The 14432-nt window shown below is 41.2% G+C and overlaps 1 protein-coding gene across 1 annotated transcript in view; it reads right to left on the bottom strand.

Annotated features, from left to right (window-relative positions):
- Window positions 1–694: 694 nt before the first annotated feature.
- The window catches only part of FBN2 (fibrillin 2), a 596571-nt gene continuing 582833 nt past the window's right edge, over window positions 695–14432 (bottom strand). Inside the window, exon 65 of the mRNA XM_029619106.1 lies at window positions 695–2036. Coding sequence (XP_029474966.1) covers window positions 1662–2036 — 375 coding nt within the window. The 3' untranslated portion in view covers window positions 695–1661. The remainder of the gene's footprint in view (window positions 2037–14432) is intronic.

Raw genomic sequence — 14432 nt, 5'->3', positions numbered from 1 at the left:
CCTCACCTCGAATTACTAGTTGCCCCTCCTACAGTGGTATAATATGTATGGCTCACCAGAGGTTCTCTCTCTACTCCACTCCCCTCCCTCTCTCCTCTTGAAAAGGTATTTGTAATATTTAGCGCAAGTCTCGGTTCAGGCATATCACACAGCATAACGCCAGGAAAAAAGGTGCAGCTCTTTCCAGCATGATAACATGCGTTTTGCTATTGCACCCAATGTTAAACACCCCTCATTTTCATGAACTCTGCCCAAACTCCTCCCTTTTGACTAAATTTTTAGAATTTGCACACGCATCGCGAGATGTTATTGCATGCGCTATGGTGTTATTGCGGTGTTAATGTCCGCGATAAGACCCTAACGCAATTTGTTGAATGACCCTGTTTATTTTTTGCGGATCTCTGACCTTTATTTTTATGTATTTAAGTAAATTAACAGAATGCTTTAATTTATTCAAAATGAATATGCTGCAATGCTACATAACGAAGACTGAGTGCTTCGGCTTCATTTGCAAAATAACTGTCATTAAAAGAAGTCAGTAAAATCTGGTACTGGTGACAATAACCATCCTATAATTTGCCATTTCTACCACAACAAATACCCAGCCTTGTAAATGCACCATTATTCAAAGTCGGTACCAGAGAGTAGGAAATTTCAAGCAGTCCCTTCAAAGAAGAGAAGTTATTGCCTACAGTATTGTAAGAATTTTATTCAGCACCTTGTCTATTTTTTTAGTTTAGAATGAGGTGATATGGTAGTGCATACAGTTCGTAGAGGTTATCAGAAGAAAAAATACAGTACAGTTTGGTCTACACTGCTCATGCTATTACAAGCAGTCAAGGTATTTTGCTACAGTGGAAGAGCACTTTTTTCTATTTTTTTGCCATGTGTCTGATATTGTACCTAACACAGTCATAGCTGCCTGCTCAGATTTGCTATCATCTTTTGGACAGGCAAACCTAATCCTGACTCCCTTTTCCACCACTTTGAAATAAACTTTAGCTCTGATCGGACAGACATTTTACAGTGTTCAAATGCTCTGCATTACCCCTTTTAGTGAAGGGAGGTATAATACTACTTGCACTATTGGTCAAATAACAAATGGGCACATTTTCTTTCTACTGTATGTCGTTTTCCTAAAAAGAAAATTAACTAAAATTCAACAGATTAAATTTATAAAACTAAAGAAAACCAGTATGTTTTCCTTATTGTTCACATAGCTCTTTACTTTCAACATATATTAATTGCATTCAAATAAATAAACATCTATATTTTATTAATAGGAACTATAGCAAAATACCCCAAAGTGTTATAGACTGCTAACAGGAAAAATGGCTCAACATTTCTTTTCTGTGCCTTTTAGTATCACACATTAATCCCTTGATCTATAGCTTTTCAAAACCAAAATATTTTATACCGAGATTATGCAGAAGATACAGTAATCATAGTTGCCATTTCTTTCCAAATGTTGGCCATAGTAGTGTCTAAATTACCCCTCCTGTAAGGGTCATTATACAGTCTTGGAAAGGACTGAAACAAACAAAAAGTCTTTTAAAATCAGTCAGCCACTGGATCCTTAAAAGCTTTCAAAGAAATAGCCATGCTGAAGTGGATAAACAACAACAAGGTGCAGTCCAAGAATGTTTGCCAAGTCTAAAACATTAATAGAACTCAATTTGCAGCCTCATTCTGAGAGCTTCACCCAACTCCCCAAAGAGGTAGTCATCGTCATTGTTGTCTTCCAGTTTCTGCAGGTCCTTCTTCTTGTAAAGAGGGGTGCTGGTGATTTCCAGTGTGTAAGTGCCTGGCCTGGTCTTCCTCTTTGTTGTATGTAGGTAGCTGAGCCCAACCCTCTGATGGATGTGGAAGATGCTGTCCTCATTGCCACGTGAGATAGTGTAACGGACATGGTTGCTGAGAGGCTCTATGGCTGGAATGAGTTCCAGGATGTGCTCTTTTGTGTTCAGTTTGGAAATGTTCAGCTTCATCTTTAGTGGGACATCAATATCTAAGCTTTCCAAACTTATGTGTTTCAGCTGTAGTAAAGAAAGAAAAATATATAGAACAAAACCTTAGACGTACACAACAACCCAAATGCAAAAGAATAGTAATGGTACTGATTAATGACATTTTTAGCTCTAAGAATGTCTCATAAGAACAGAATGACTGTGAATCTCAAAGCTGAAACATATGGTCAGTTCTATTTAATGGATATGCATATGCTTTCGGAAACAAGAATGGCAATGGATGTGATTAATAATATTTTTAGCACTAAGCATCTTTCCTAAGAATGGAATGATCGTGTGAAACCTATACAGCTGGCCAGTTCTACTTTATGCATACACATTCTATAAATATTCTGGGCATCTCACCCAGGTTTATGGCAGCAGTTATAATTGGAGCTCCAGTATAAACTTGACAAAAATTTCAGATTTTGATTTGCTCTGGTAGGTGGTCATGTTGGCAAAGGAAGACCCTTTATTGAAGTGCATTTTTTGTCGGAAGGAATTCACTGTAAGAACTGTGAAATAGTATGAAGCACTGCAAGCAGAAATTAGAATTGCTTGATTAACTAATACTTGAGCATAAATAACATTTCGGGGCTTCAATTAATTTCTGCTTGGAGGTTTTTATTTCTAAAAGCCACCAAAATCCCAAGGCCTAGATTTTAAAAGCTCTACGTGCATAAATCCAGAAGATTAACACGTGCCGGGCCTATTTTAAAAAGGCCTGGCCACGTGCATAAAGCCCCAGGACGCGAGTATTTCCTGGGGCTTAGAAAAGGGGGTGGGGAGGGGCGGGGTGTGGTGGGGTCAGAGGCTCCCTGCACAGCGGCCACAGGGCTAGGGGTGGGAAGGTTAAGGGAAGGGGTAGGAAGGTTAGAGTAGGGGCTTGGGAAGTTCCTTCCCAGGCCGCTCAGAAATCGGAGCGGCCTGGGAGGGAATGGGGGAAGGCCGCGGGCATCGGTGTGCGCAAGTTGCACTAATGTGCACCCCCTTGTGTGTGCCGACCCCCGATTTTATAACATGCACACGTTATAAAATCAGGCGTCCATGTGTGCGTGCCGGGTAGCGTGCACACATGGAAGCTTGCGTGTACCTTTTAAAATCTACCCCAAAGGTTTTAAGTGCATGACTTTCAAAAATAGTTATTTATTTTACAAAACTAAAATTATGTTATTTGGATTTATTAAAATATAAAAATACTTTCAAACTGGAAAGCCTGAAATTTTTTATTTCCAAAGGCTATTTAAAATGTAAAAGCTAAAAATCCTGATTCATTTTGGATAATGACAAATAACCACGAACCATTTGTATGTTGAGGATGTGAATTTGTGGAACTTACTCAAACATTGCACAATATTTCAGTTATCACACATTGTGTCCTACTATCAGTAAATTTTCAAAGGGTTTACACACAGAAAATTAGCATTTGCAAGCATATATAGCCTGCATTTGCTATTATATAAACATTTTTTATTTCACGCACACATTTACCAGTGCATAAAAGGGCACTCCTGGGCAGGGTCAAGAGGGATGTACTGAAGATGCTATTTTATATTTGCATATAAATGATCGACCTTATTCATGCAATTTTACACCTGCTAATTGACTAGTACATTTGAACTGGGATTGCCTGCAATTTTTAGGTGGGAGTTCTGAGTGAACTGATGGGGGTTCAGGATGAAGAGCTAGACTGCCTAGGTGAACTGGAGATGGAATGGGTGAAATGGCAGAGGTATCGGTGAACTAGTGATTTCCAGTACATGTGAGAGGATGGGTTTTTTTTTTTTTCAAATGACTTACTGTGCATGCATATGCTATGAAATATGCATGCAAATTGGCTCCAGCAAATTGGCAGAGCATTGTCTCTGGGCTACCTTTGCAAAAGCATCGAAACTTCGGCTCTAGTGAATAGGCAGAGCGTTGCCTCCAAAGTACAAGTTAAGTGCTAGATAAAAGCGTTTCTTATAAAAGATATTGCACTTTTCAAGTTAAAAGTTGAAATGAAAGAGAGCAAATGAGATTCTTGGACTTTTAGCGTCATTGAAAAGAAAATGAGTTAACAAGATATTCTGAAAAAAAAGAAAAAAAATATATTTGGACTTGTAGCGTCATTGAAAAGTAAATGAATTAAGATATTTTGAAAAAAAGAAAAAAAATATATATAAAAATAAAAAAAACATGAAAAATGAATTGAACTGCTAAAAAGTGTGCGGCAGTATATCATGGTTTTAAATAAAATAGAGGTTACCCTATGATTATTTGATATTGGGCAGCCAAAGTGGCAGTGGTACATAAAGGTAAAAGACGCCGGTAGGCGGAAGTGTGCACTGGCCCTGGTATGAGGGTATTCCTTAAATTAAAAACCATGAGAGTAATGTGACCCTTATTCTTAATGAAATAGGGATGTGCATCAGGTGCCCGATCGTTTGCGCTTTCGGGTTCGTGTGGCCGCGGGAAAATCTCGATTTCCTGTGGATCGGCTTTTTTTTTTTTTTTTTTAGTAAAAAATCGTTTTTCGGCTTAGGGCGTGTTAACTCCCGTTAGCGCGCACTAACAAAAATAACAAAAAGTAACAAAAAATAACAAAAATAAATGTTTTTTTGTTAGTGCGCGCTAACGGGAGTTAGCACGCCCTAAGCCGAAAAACGATTTTCACAAAAATTCGGGTGAAAAAGTGTTTATTTCTCGTTTTAACCGATATATAATGAATTAAGAAATATCGTACGATATTTCAATTCGATATAAAAACGATTCACATCCTTACTATGAAATACCCATTTTTACACATGCATGTTCATTTGTTTACATACCTAAAACATACGCCTGTATGTTTATAAAACAGTTAGTGCTGTGAGGATTTTTCCTTCATTTTCTGTTATGGAAGAATCCTGTTTCTGTCTCCTGGAGGACTTTACCTCAAGCTGGAGGAGGTCAGAGAAAAAGAGGGCTCCGGCCATAAGGAAGTGGAAGGGTGGCAGCTCTGCCCTCAGAAAAGGATTTTTTTCTGGGATTTGAGAAGATTTTTCTTCATATTTTCATGCCATCATTCCTGCCCTGGAGATGAGATCGAGAAGGACTTTGTGTTTTTTTCCCTGTTTTTGGGACTCTCTACCAGAGAGGTCCTTGAGAACCCTGGAGGAGGACAGGGGATCCCAGCATCCATCACTAGGAGCCTGCTTTTCACCTTCTGGAAGAGAGGGGCATTTCCCTGGTGCCTGCCATCTGAAGGACATTTATTCAGAGGAGCAGGCCTAAGACACTTGGATTTCTGTGAAGATCAATTGGAGACTCTTTGCTAACTGTGGAGATTTTGAGTTACAATAAATATATTCCATCAGTCACTTGCTGTCTCTTGAGTTGGTATCCCCCCCCCCCATTAAAAAGGTCAGACAAATCTTGTTAATAGTGGTAGGGTTTTAAAATGGAGATGGAATATATATCACCCTAATCTCTTAAGTGTGAGGCATATTGAAAACTCCGGCTGATTGGTTGTTATCTTCTTGGTGCACCTCATTCTGAAAAGAGTTATTGACCAACACAGCAAGCTAAATGTTGCGGTCCCGACCGCCCCTCTCATGTTCGGGGTCAGGCCCGCTTACCGTTTCTTCAGTTCTCGCAGGATTCCGCTGGGACCCGGGCTCGACAGGGCCTCCCCCCCGAGGAGTTCTCACGAGGAGGGCGCCATTACAGGCCTATCCCTGTCTGGCCGCGCGCGAGGAGGGTTCTCTTAAGCGCACAGCACCCAGAAGCCTGGCTCCGCCTCGTCTGCTGACATCACGCCCACTCCAGATTTAACCAGCGTCCAGTCCTCCAGGTTCCCTGCTGACTAGTTGCTTCCTGTTCCTGTCCTTGTTTGCTGATTCTCGTTGTCTATTTGGTTCCTGATTCCGGTTTGCCTGACGGACTTCTCTGCTAGCCTGCTGCCTGCCTGCCTTGACCCCGGTTTGCCTAACGGACTTCTCTGCTAGCCTGCTGCCTGCCTTGACCCCGGTTTGCCTAACGGACTACTCTGCTAGCCTGCCGCCTGCCTTGACCCCGGTTTGCCTAATGGACTTCTCTGCTAGCCAGCCGCCTGCCTTGACCCTGGTTTGCCACGGACTTCTCTGCTAGCCAGCCGCCCGCCTTGATTCCGGTTCGCCACAGACTTCTCTGCCAGCCTGCCGCCAGTCCTGATCCCGGGTTGCCTCGCGGCCTTCTCTGCTAACCTGCCGCCTGCTGCGACTCTGGTCTGCTTCGCGGCCCAGCCTCCAGTTCGCTGCCGGTTCAGACTCCGCCTACCTCTCTGACCTGCCTGCCACCCAGCAACCTGCCTTGTTCCCGGTAGCTCTTCCTGAACTGTCTGACCTCTCTCCTGACCACCCACGGACTTGCCCTCTCTGGACTACCTTGACTGCTCCAGTCCCCAGGGCCTGGGTCCCTACGGGCCCCTCCCGGGGGGATTCCAGGCTCCGGGTATCCTTGCCAGGCACTGACTCCGCCCCCCGGTCTGCTCTGTGTGATACCTGCAGGCCGGCCCAAGGGTCCACTTCTTGTCTTACCACAGCCCAGTCACAACACTAAAGATATTGACAATATTATGAATTTTTGGATCTGGATTATGTAATAACCATAGTATATGTGCAAATTGTTTTAATGTTTGTAATGCTTTTCTATATAAGCGCATTCATTTTTTAATTGTATATTCCCCCTGATGAAGACGATTATTGACCGTTGAAACTAGGTTCCTAGTTGGGTTTCTGGGTGTTTGCACTGAGAGGAGAGGATCACCTTGCTGGTGGCTGAAAGGAATCAGTAAGTTATTGCTTGGGATATTGTCTTTTTTAAAAGTATTGAGGCAAAGTTAACTATTTGGGAATATTATTTAGTGTGTATGTGTGTTTGTGCTTTTAATAATCAGTAAGGCAGTGAATAAACAAGTTAGACTGTTTGTATTTTGAGATAGTCAGTAAGGCAGCTAATAAGCAGTAGGTAGTGTGTTTATTTTTAAAAGTCTGTAAGGCAGCTAGTAAGCAGAACTGAGTGTTTGTATTAAAAAAAACAAACCAAAACACAACCCCCCCCCCAAAAAAAAAAAAAAAAGTAGCCAGAAGCTAGAAATAAGCTAGGAGCAGTGTATACCTAAGTAAAAAGGTTGAAAAGTTCAGTTCAGTTACTCACCTTGGAAAGGTGTTGAGATAGTGTGATTTGGTTTGAATAGGTACCAACATTTGTTAATCAAGAGAGCAGTGAGTCACTCTGGCTGACTAACTGAAGTTAGACTGTTTGTATTTCCCAACCCTCCCAACTCTCGCCCACCCACCCCTAAGCTCATCCTTTAATTTATAGGCAGGTGCCACTTTCACAAAAAAAAAAAACCCAACAAAAACTTTATTGAGAGTTTGATCAGACCCCTGTAGGCCACTACCGGACATATAGCGAATTCACTAATACATTTAAAGGACGTTAATTAGACACATTCCTACTCCCATAGCAACCTAAAACTCAACTAGGAACTCACTCCGTTCTGAAATGGGTCTCCATTTTCTTATAATGAATGGTATATGTTATACTGATATAATTTTCTGTATTATGATAATTCTTTTTTTTGAGTTCTGTATAACAAACCATGTTTTTTCTTTCATATAGTTCAATGCAATTTGAATAATTTAAAAATTTAATAAATAAAAAATTAAAAAAAAAAAAAACTTAACTAGGAACTGATCAAAATTGAGATGAAGACAGCAGTCCAGCAGCAAGAGGGGGGCTTCCCAGTCTTTTGCATTGAGTGTCACATGTATGATTTTTTACCCACCGGTGAGAAGTTGTACATGTGCATGCGATGCAAAGAGCTCCTGGCTCTCAGAGAACAAGTCCGATCTCTGGAAGCTAGAGTGGCAGACCTGGAGGAGCTGAGGCAGACAGAGAGGTATATAGATGAGATCTTCAGGGACATAGTAGCCAATTCCCAACTTCAGACTGGCAGCCTTGGTGTCTCATGATTGGAAAGCATCAACCTGGTGTAGCAGGAAAGGATCCTGTAGCAAGGACCTGCTCTCCAGGTGATGCACTGTCCTTTCGTACCGAGGATATCTTCCCAAGGCCTACTGCCCAGGAGGGAAGGGTTAGGTCGGCCGTCATAGTTGGTGATTCGATTATTAGGAATGTAGACAGCTGGGTGGCTGGTGGGCGTGAGGATCGCCTGGTAACATGCCTACCTGGTGCGAAGGTGGCGGACCTCACGCTTCACCTAGATAGAATTTTAGACAGTGCTGGGAAGGAGCCGGCTGTCGTGGTACATGTGGGCACCAATGACATAGGAAAATGTGGGAGGGAGGTTCTGGAAGCCAAATTTAGGCTCTTAGGTAGAAACCTTAAATCCAGAACCTCAAGGGTAGCATTCTCTGAAATGCTCCCTGTTCCATGTGCAGGTCATCAGAGGCAGGCAGAGCTCTGGAGTCTCAATGCGTGGATGAGACGATGGTGCAAGGAAGAGGGATTCAGTTTTGTTAGGAACTGGGGAACCTTTTGGGGAAGAGGGAGTCTCTTCCGAAGGGATGGGCTCCACCTTAACCAGGGTGGAACCAGACTGCTGGCGCTAACCTTTATAAAGGAGATAGAGCAGCTTTTAAACTAGAGCAAAGGGGAAAGCCGACAGTCGCTCAGCAGCACATGGTTCAGAGAGAGGTATCTTTAAAGGATACTAATGATGCATTAGAATTAAGGCATCCCGACAGCGAGGTTCCAATAATAAGAAAAGTAGTCCAAGTGCCTGTAACTAAAAACTCACCTGAGCTAAAAAATTCTAACTTATCCCTATCAATTAAAAAGCAGAATGAAAATACAAACAAAACACAAACTTTGAAATGTTTGTACGCTAATGCCAGAAGTCTAAGAAGTAAGATGGGAGAATTAGAATGTATAGCAGTGAATGATGACATAGACTTAATTGGCATCTCAGAGACATGGTGGAAAGAGGATAACCAATGGGACAGTGCTATACCGGGGTACAAATTATATCACAATGACAGAGAGGAGCAGTCGGGAGGAGGTGTGGCGCTTTATGACCGGGATGGCATAGAGTCCAATAGGATAAACATCCTGCACGAGACTAAATGCATAAATTGAATCTTTATGGGTAGAAATCCCTTGTGTGTCGGGGAAGACTATAGTGATAGGAGTATACTACCGTTCACCTGGTCAAGATGGTGAGACTGACAGTGAAATGCTAAGAGAAATTAGGGAAGCTAACCAAATTGGTAGTGCGGTAATAATGGAAGACTTCAATTACCCCAATATTGACTGGGTAAATGTATCATCGGGACACACTAGAGAGATAAAGTTCCTGGATGGAATAAATGATAGCTTTATGGAGCAATTGGTTCAGGAACCGACGAGAGAGGGAGCAATTTTAGATCTAATTTTCAGTGGAGAACAGGATTTGGTGGGAGAGGTAACTGTGGTGGGGCCGCTTGGCAATAGTGATCATAATATGATCAAATTTGATTTAATGACTGGAAGGGGGGGGGGGGGGACAGTAAGCAAATCCACGGCTCTCGTGCTAAACTTTCAAAAGGGAAACTTTGATAAAATGAGAAAAATAGTTAGAAAAAAACTGAAAGGAGCAGCTACAAAAGTAAAAAGTGTGCAAGAGGTGTGATCATTGTTAAAAAATACCATCCTAGAAGCACAGTCCAGATGTATTCCACACATTAAGAAAGGTGGAAAGAAGGCAAAACTATTACCGGCATGGTTAAAAGGGGAGGTGAAAGAAGCTATTTTAGCCAAAAGATCTTCATTCAAAAATTGGAAGGATCCAACAGAAGAAAATAGGATAATGCATAAACGTTGGCAAGTTAAATGTAAGACATTGATAAGGCAGGCTAAGAGAGAATTTGAAAAGAAGTTGGCTGTAGAGGCAAAAACTCACAGTAAAAACTTTTTTTTAATATATCTGAAGCAGAAAGCCTGTGAAGGAGTCAGTTGGACCATTGGGTGATCGAGGGGTTAAAGGGGCACTTAGAGAAGATAAGGCCATCGCGGAAAGATTAAATGATATCTTTTCTTTGGTGTTTACTGAAGAGGATGTTGGGGAGGTAGCCGTACTGGAGAATATTTTTATGGGTAATGATTCAGATGGACTGAACCAAATCACGGTGAACCTAGAAGATGTGGTAGGCCTGATTGACAAACTTAAGAGTAGTAAATCACCTGGCAGGATGATATATATCACAGAGTTCTGAAGGAACTAAAAAATGAAATTTCAGACCTATTATTAGTAAACATTTGTAACCTGTCATTAAAATCATCCATTGTACCTGAAGACTGGAGGATAGCTAATGTAACCCCCATATTTAAAAAGGGCTCCAGGGGCGATCTGGGAAACTACAGACCAGTTAGCCTGACTTCAGTGCCAGGAAAAATACTGGAATTATAGAAAGACATGGTTTAATGGAACAAAGTCAGCATGGCTTTACCCAAGGCAAGTCTTGCCTCACAAATCTGCTTCACTTTTTTGAAGGAGTTAATAAACATGTGGATAAAGGTAAACCTGTAGATGTAGTGTACTTGGATTTTCAGAAGGCATTTGACAAAGTTCCTCATGGGAGGATTCTAGGAAAAATAGTCATGGGATAGGTGACGATGTCCTTTCGTGGATTACAAACTGGCTAAAAGACAGGAAACAGAGAGTAGGAGTAAATGGACAATTTTCTCAGTGGAAGGGAGTGGGCAGTGGAGTGCCTCAGGGATCTGTATTGGGACCCTTACTTTTCAATATATTTATAAATGATCTGGAAAGAAATATGACGAGTGAGGTAATCAAATTTGCAGATGAAACAAAATTGTTCAGAGTAGTTAAATCACAAGCAGATTGTGATAAATCGCAGGAAGATCTTGTGAGGCTGGAAAATTGGGCATCAAAATGGCAGATGAAATTTAATGTGGACAAGTGCAAAGTGATGCATGTAGGGAAAAATAACCCATGCTATAGTTACACAATGTTAGGTTCCATATTAGGTGCTACTACCCAAGAAAGAGATCTAGGTGTCATAGTGGATAACACATTGAAATCGTCGGTTCAGTGTGCTGCGGCAGTCAAAAAATCAAAGAATGTTGTGAATTATTAGAAAGGGAATGATGAATAAAACGGAAAATGTCATAATGCCTCTGTATCGCTCCATGGTGAGACCACACCTTGAATACGGTGTACAATTCTGGTCACCGCATCTCAAAAAAGATATAATTGCGATGGAGAAGGTATAGAGAAGGGCGACCAAAATGTTCCCCTATGAGGAAAGACTAAAGAGGTTAGGACATTTCAGCTTGGAGAAGAGATGGCTGAGGGGGGCTATGATAGAAGTGTTTAAAATCATGAGAGGACTAGAATGGATAGGTGTGAATCGGTTATTTACTCTTTCGGATAATAGACTATGGGGCACTCCATGAAGTTCGCATGTGGCACGTTTAAAACTAATCAGAGAAAGTTCTTTTTCACTCAACGCACAATTAAACTCTAGAATTTGTTGCCAGAAGATGTGGTTAGTGCAGTTAGTATAGCTGTGTTTAAAAAGGGATTGGAAACATTCTTGGAGGAGAAGTCCATTACCTGCTATTAATTAAGTTGACTTAGATAATAACCACCGCTATTACTAGCAACGGTAACATGGAATAGACTTAATTTTTGGGTACTTGCGAGGTTCTTATGGCCTGGATTGGCCACTGTTGGAAACAGGATGCTGAGCTTGATGGACCCTTGGTCTGACCCAGTATGGCATGTTCTTATGTTCTTAATAATTTGTATTTTAATTGGGGTGGGAATTTATATATATATATATATATATATATATATATATATATATATATACACATACATACACAATATAAGATTGTTAATAAAAATACAAATAAATTGTACTGTGACATGTTTGTTGTTGTGGTGTCTGTTTTGAATATCGACCTCAGTAGTAATAATGATGATGATGATAATCCTGAGAATTAGCCTGGTTTGACATGGTGGATTAGTAGACTGAGTTTCAAATTTAGGGTCCATGGACTCTAAAATGGGAGACGTTTGTTCTAGCTGGGATGAAAGGGGGGTGATTTTTGATGAAGTCAAGCCTCATTTTCCTCATGAAGGGATGATGCCTGTTTAGAAGGAGGAATCCTAGTAGCAGAACAATCCAATTTTATAATTAGAATCAGCATAGATTGTTTGGCAGGAGTAGATTCAGAATAAACTACATATTTCGTTTGATTAGCGCTAATATTTGTATCTCAGCACCAAAATATCGTTGGCACTGACAAACAATGTGCTGCTTATAAGGTGGTATCAATTGTGGGATGCATCCACAAGTCGGGCTGGTGCACACGACCCTATTTTAAAAAGTGCCCAGATACATGTGTAAAACCCTCTGCACGCACATCTGAAAGTTTTCCAAAAAGGGATTGGGCATGGGTGTTTTGTGGTCTGGCCAGTGTGTGCCAAGGTCCCTTGCCGTGTAAATGTACTTCTGCTATGGAGGACGTGTAAGTAATAAAATAAAATGATCCAGCTATTTATGAGGGGTTTAAAGGGTCTGGGATAACTGGGGGGGGTGTAGGCTATCAAACCGGGGAGATGGAGGACCTAGCTGTTAACTGGGCAAACTGGTGCATGAACTGGTTAAACTGGTAATGGCGTGGACATGCACCCTTTTTACATTTCCCCAATTTATGTGTTGGAAGCTGGATTTATGCACCTATGTACATGTCTACTTTAAGTTTGGCATGCACGTGTGCGCGGCCAGGATATTTTATAATGTGCGCACATGTTATAAAATGATTGCGTATCTCGGCACGTGCCAGCATGTGTGCGTATACATGTGCCCGCATGCTGGTTTGAAAGTTACTGTCTTTACTTATTAATGGTGCAATTTCTACACTGAAGACTGATGGCACAAAAGGCGTCTTCCTGGGTACCAATGTGTTATCCATCAAGCCTAATATCCTATCTTCAACAATGGCCAGTTCTGGCAGATCCCAAGAAAGTAGATCTATTTCTTATTACTCATTCCACGGAATAGTAATAGTTTTCTTTAGTCTGCATGGCTAAAAATGTTTTATGGACTTTTCCCCCAGGAACTTGTCCAAACCTCTTTTAAACTCTGCTATGCTAGTTGCGTCACATTCCACAGCTTGATTATGGAGTGTTTGTTAATTTCATGGACCGACTCCTTGTTTTAGTATTTTTTGAAAGGGTAAATAACTGTCCTTTATTTACCTGTTCCACCCTACTCATGATTTTATAAACTTCTATCTTATCCCTTCTCAGACTTTTTTTTTTCCAAGTTGAAGAAATCTAACTTGCACAGCCTTTCATCATAGGGGAGCTGTTCCATCCCCTTTATCATTTTTATTGCCCTGTTCTGCATTTTTTTCTAGTTCTGCTATATCTTTTTTGAGGTACACACAATACTTGAATTGTATTTCTTCTATAAAAATCAATGCGATGTACAATAAAAATTAAAACAATACAAATAATCAACTTAGAAAATAATTCATAATAAAAAAACCAAAAACAAATAATTTACAAGTGGTTGCACCATAGATCTATACAGAGGCAATATAATAACATCTGATTTATTTTCCTTTCCATTTTGGATTATTCCTAATATTCTATTTGCTTTTTTGACTTCCACCACACACTAAGCTGAGGATTTCAATATGTCATCCTCTAGGGTTGTGAGTTTTTGTATTTTTTCCATTGGGGTGTTTTATCAGGGTTTATCGGTTAAAACCTAAAATCAGAAGCCCTAAATATAACATAACACAACACACCAGGCTGTCTGTCACTCACTAGTCACTCCCCCTCTCACCAGTCACACACACACACACACCAGGCTGTCTGTCTCTCTCACCAGTCACCACCCCAAACGGTCTCCATCCCACCAGTCACCTGCACACACACCAGGCTGCCTTTCTCTTACCAGTCACCACCACAACCAATCTCTATCCCACCTATCACCCCAGTCACCCCCCACCACCACCATGCTCCCTCTCTTTTCCACCTACCACTCCATACAGTCACCCCAGTCACTCCCCCTCTAACCAGTCATCCCACACACACAGAGCAGGCTGCCTTTCTCTTACCAGTCACTACCCCATCCCAGTCTGTCCCCCCATATAGTAACCCTAGTCACCCCCCATACTCCAGAGAAATTCAAAGTATGCATATCCCAAAATGCCGGGGCCCCATTGCTAAATACAAAGGGTTTGTGCATTCAAAATATAAATTTTCATTACATACTTTAGCTTCTGCTGACTAGAACTTGATGTTATCATTCACTTGTTTGTTTATACTTGTTTCCAGGCACTGGTCATTCTCCCACAAACACCACCTTGTAAGCCTGACAGCACAAACAACTAAGGAGTCAGTCAGTGGGAATATAGAACCATAACGCTAGCTAATGA

This window comes from Rhinatrema bivittatum, chromosome 1 (genome assembly GCF_901001135.1).
Source record: "Rhinatrema bivittatum chromosome 1, aRhiBiv1.1, whole genome shotgun sequence".
Classification (NCBI taxonomy): domain Eukaryota; kingdom Metazoa; phylum Chordata; class Amphibia; order Gymnophiona; family Rhinatrematidae; genus Rhinatrema; species Rhinatrema bivittatum.
Note: the sequence above shows the minus strand (reverse complement) of the source record. Positions and strands in the feature narration are given on the sequence as shown.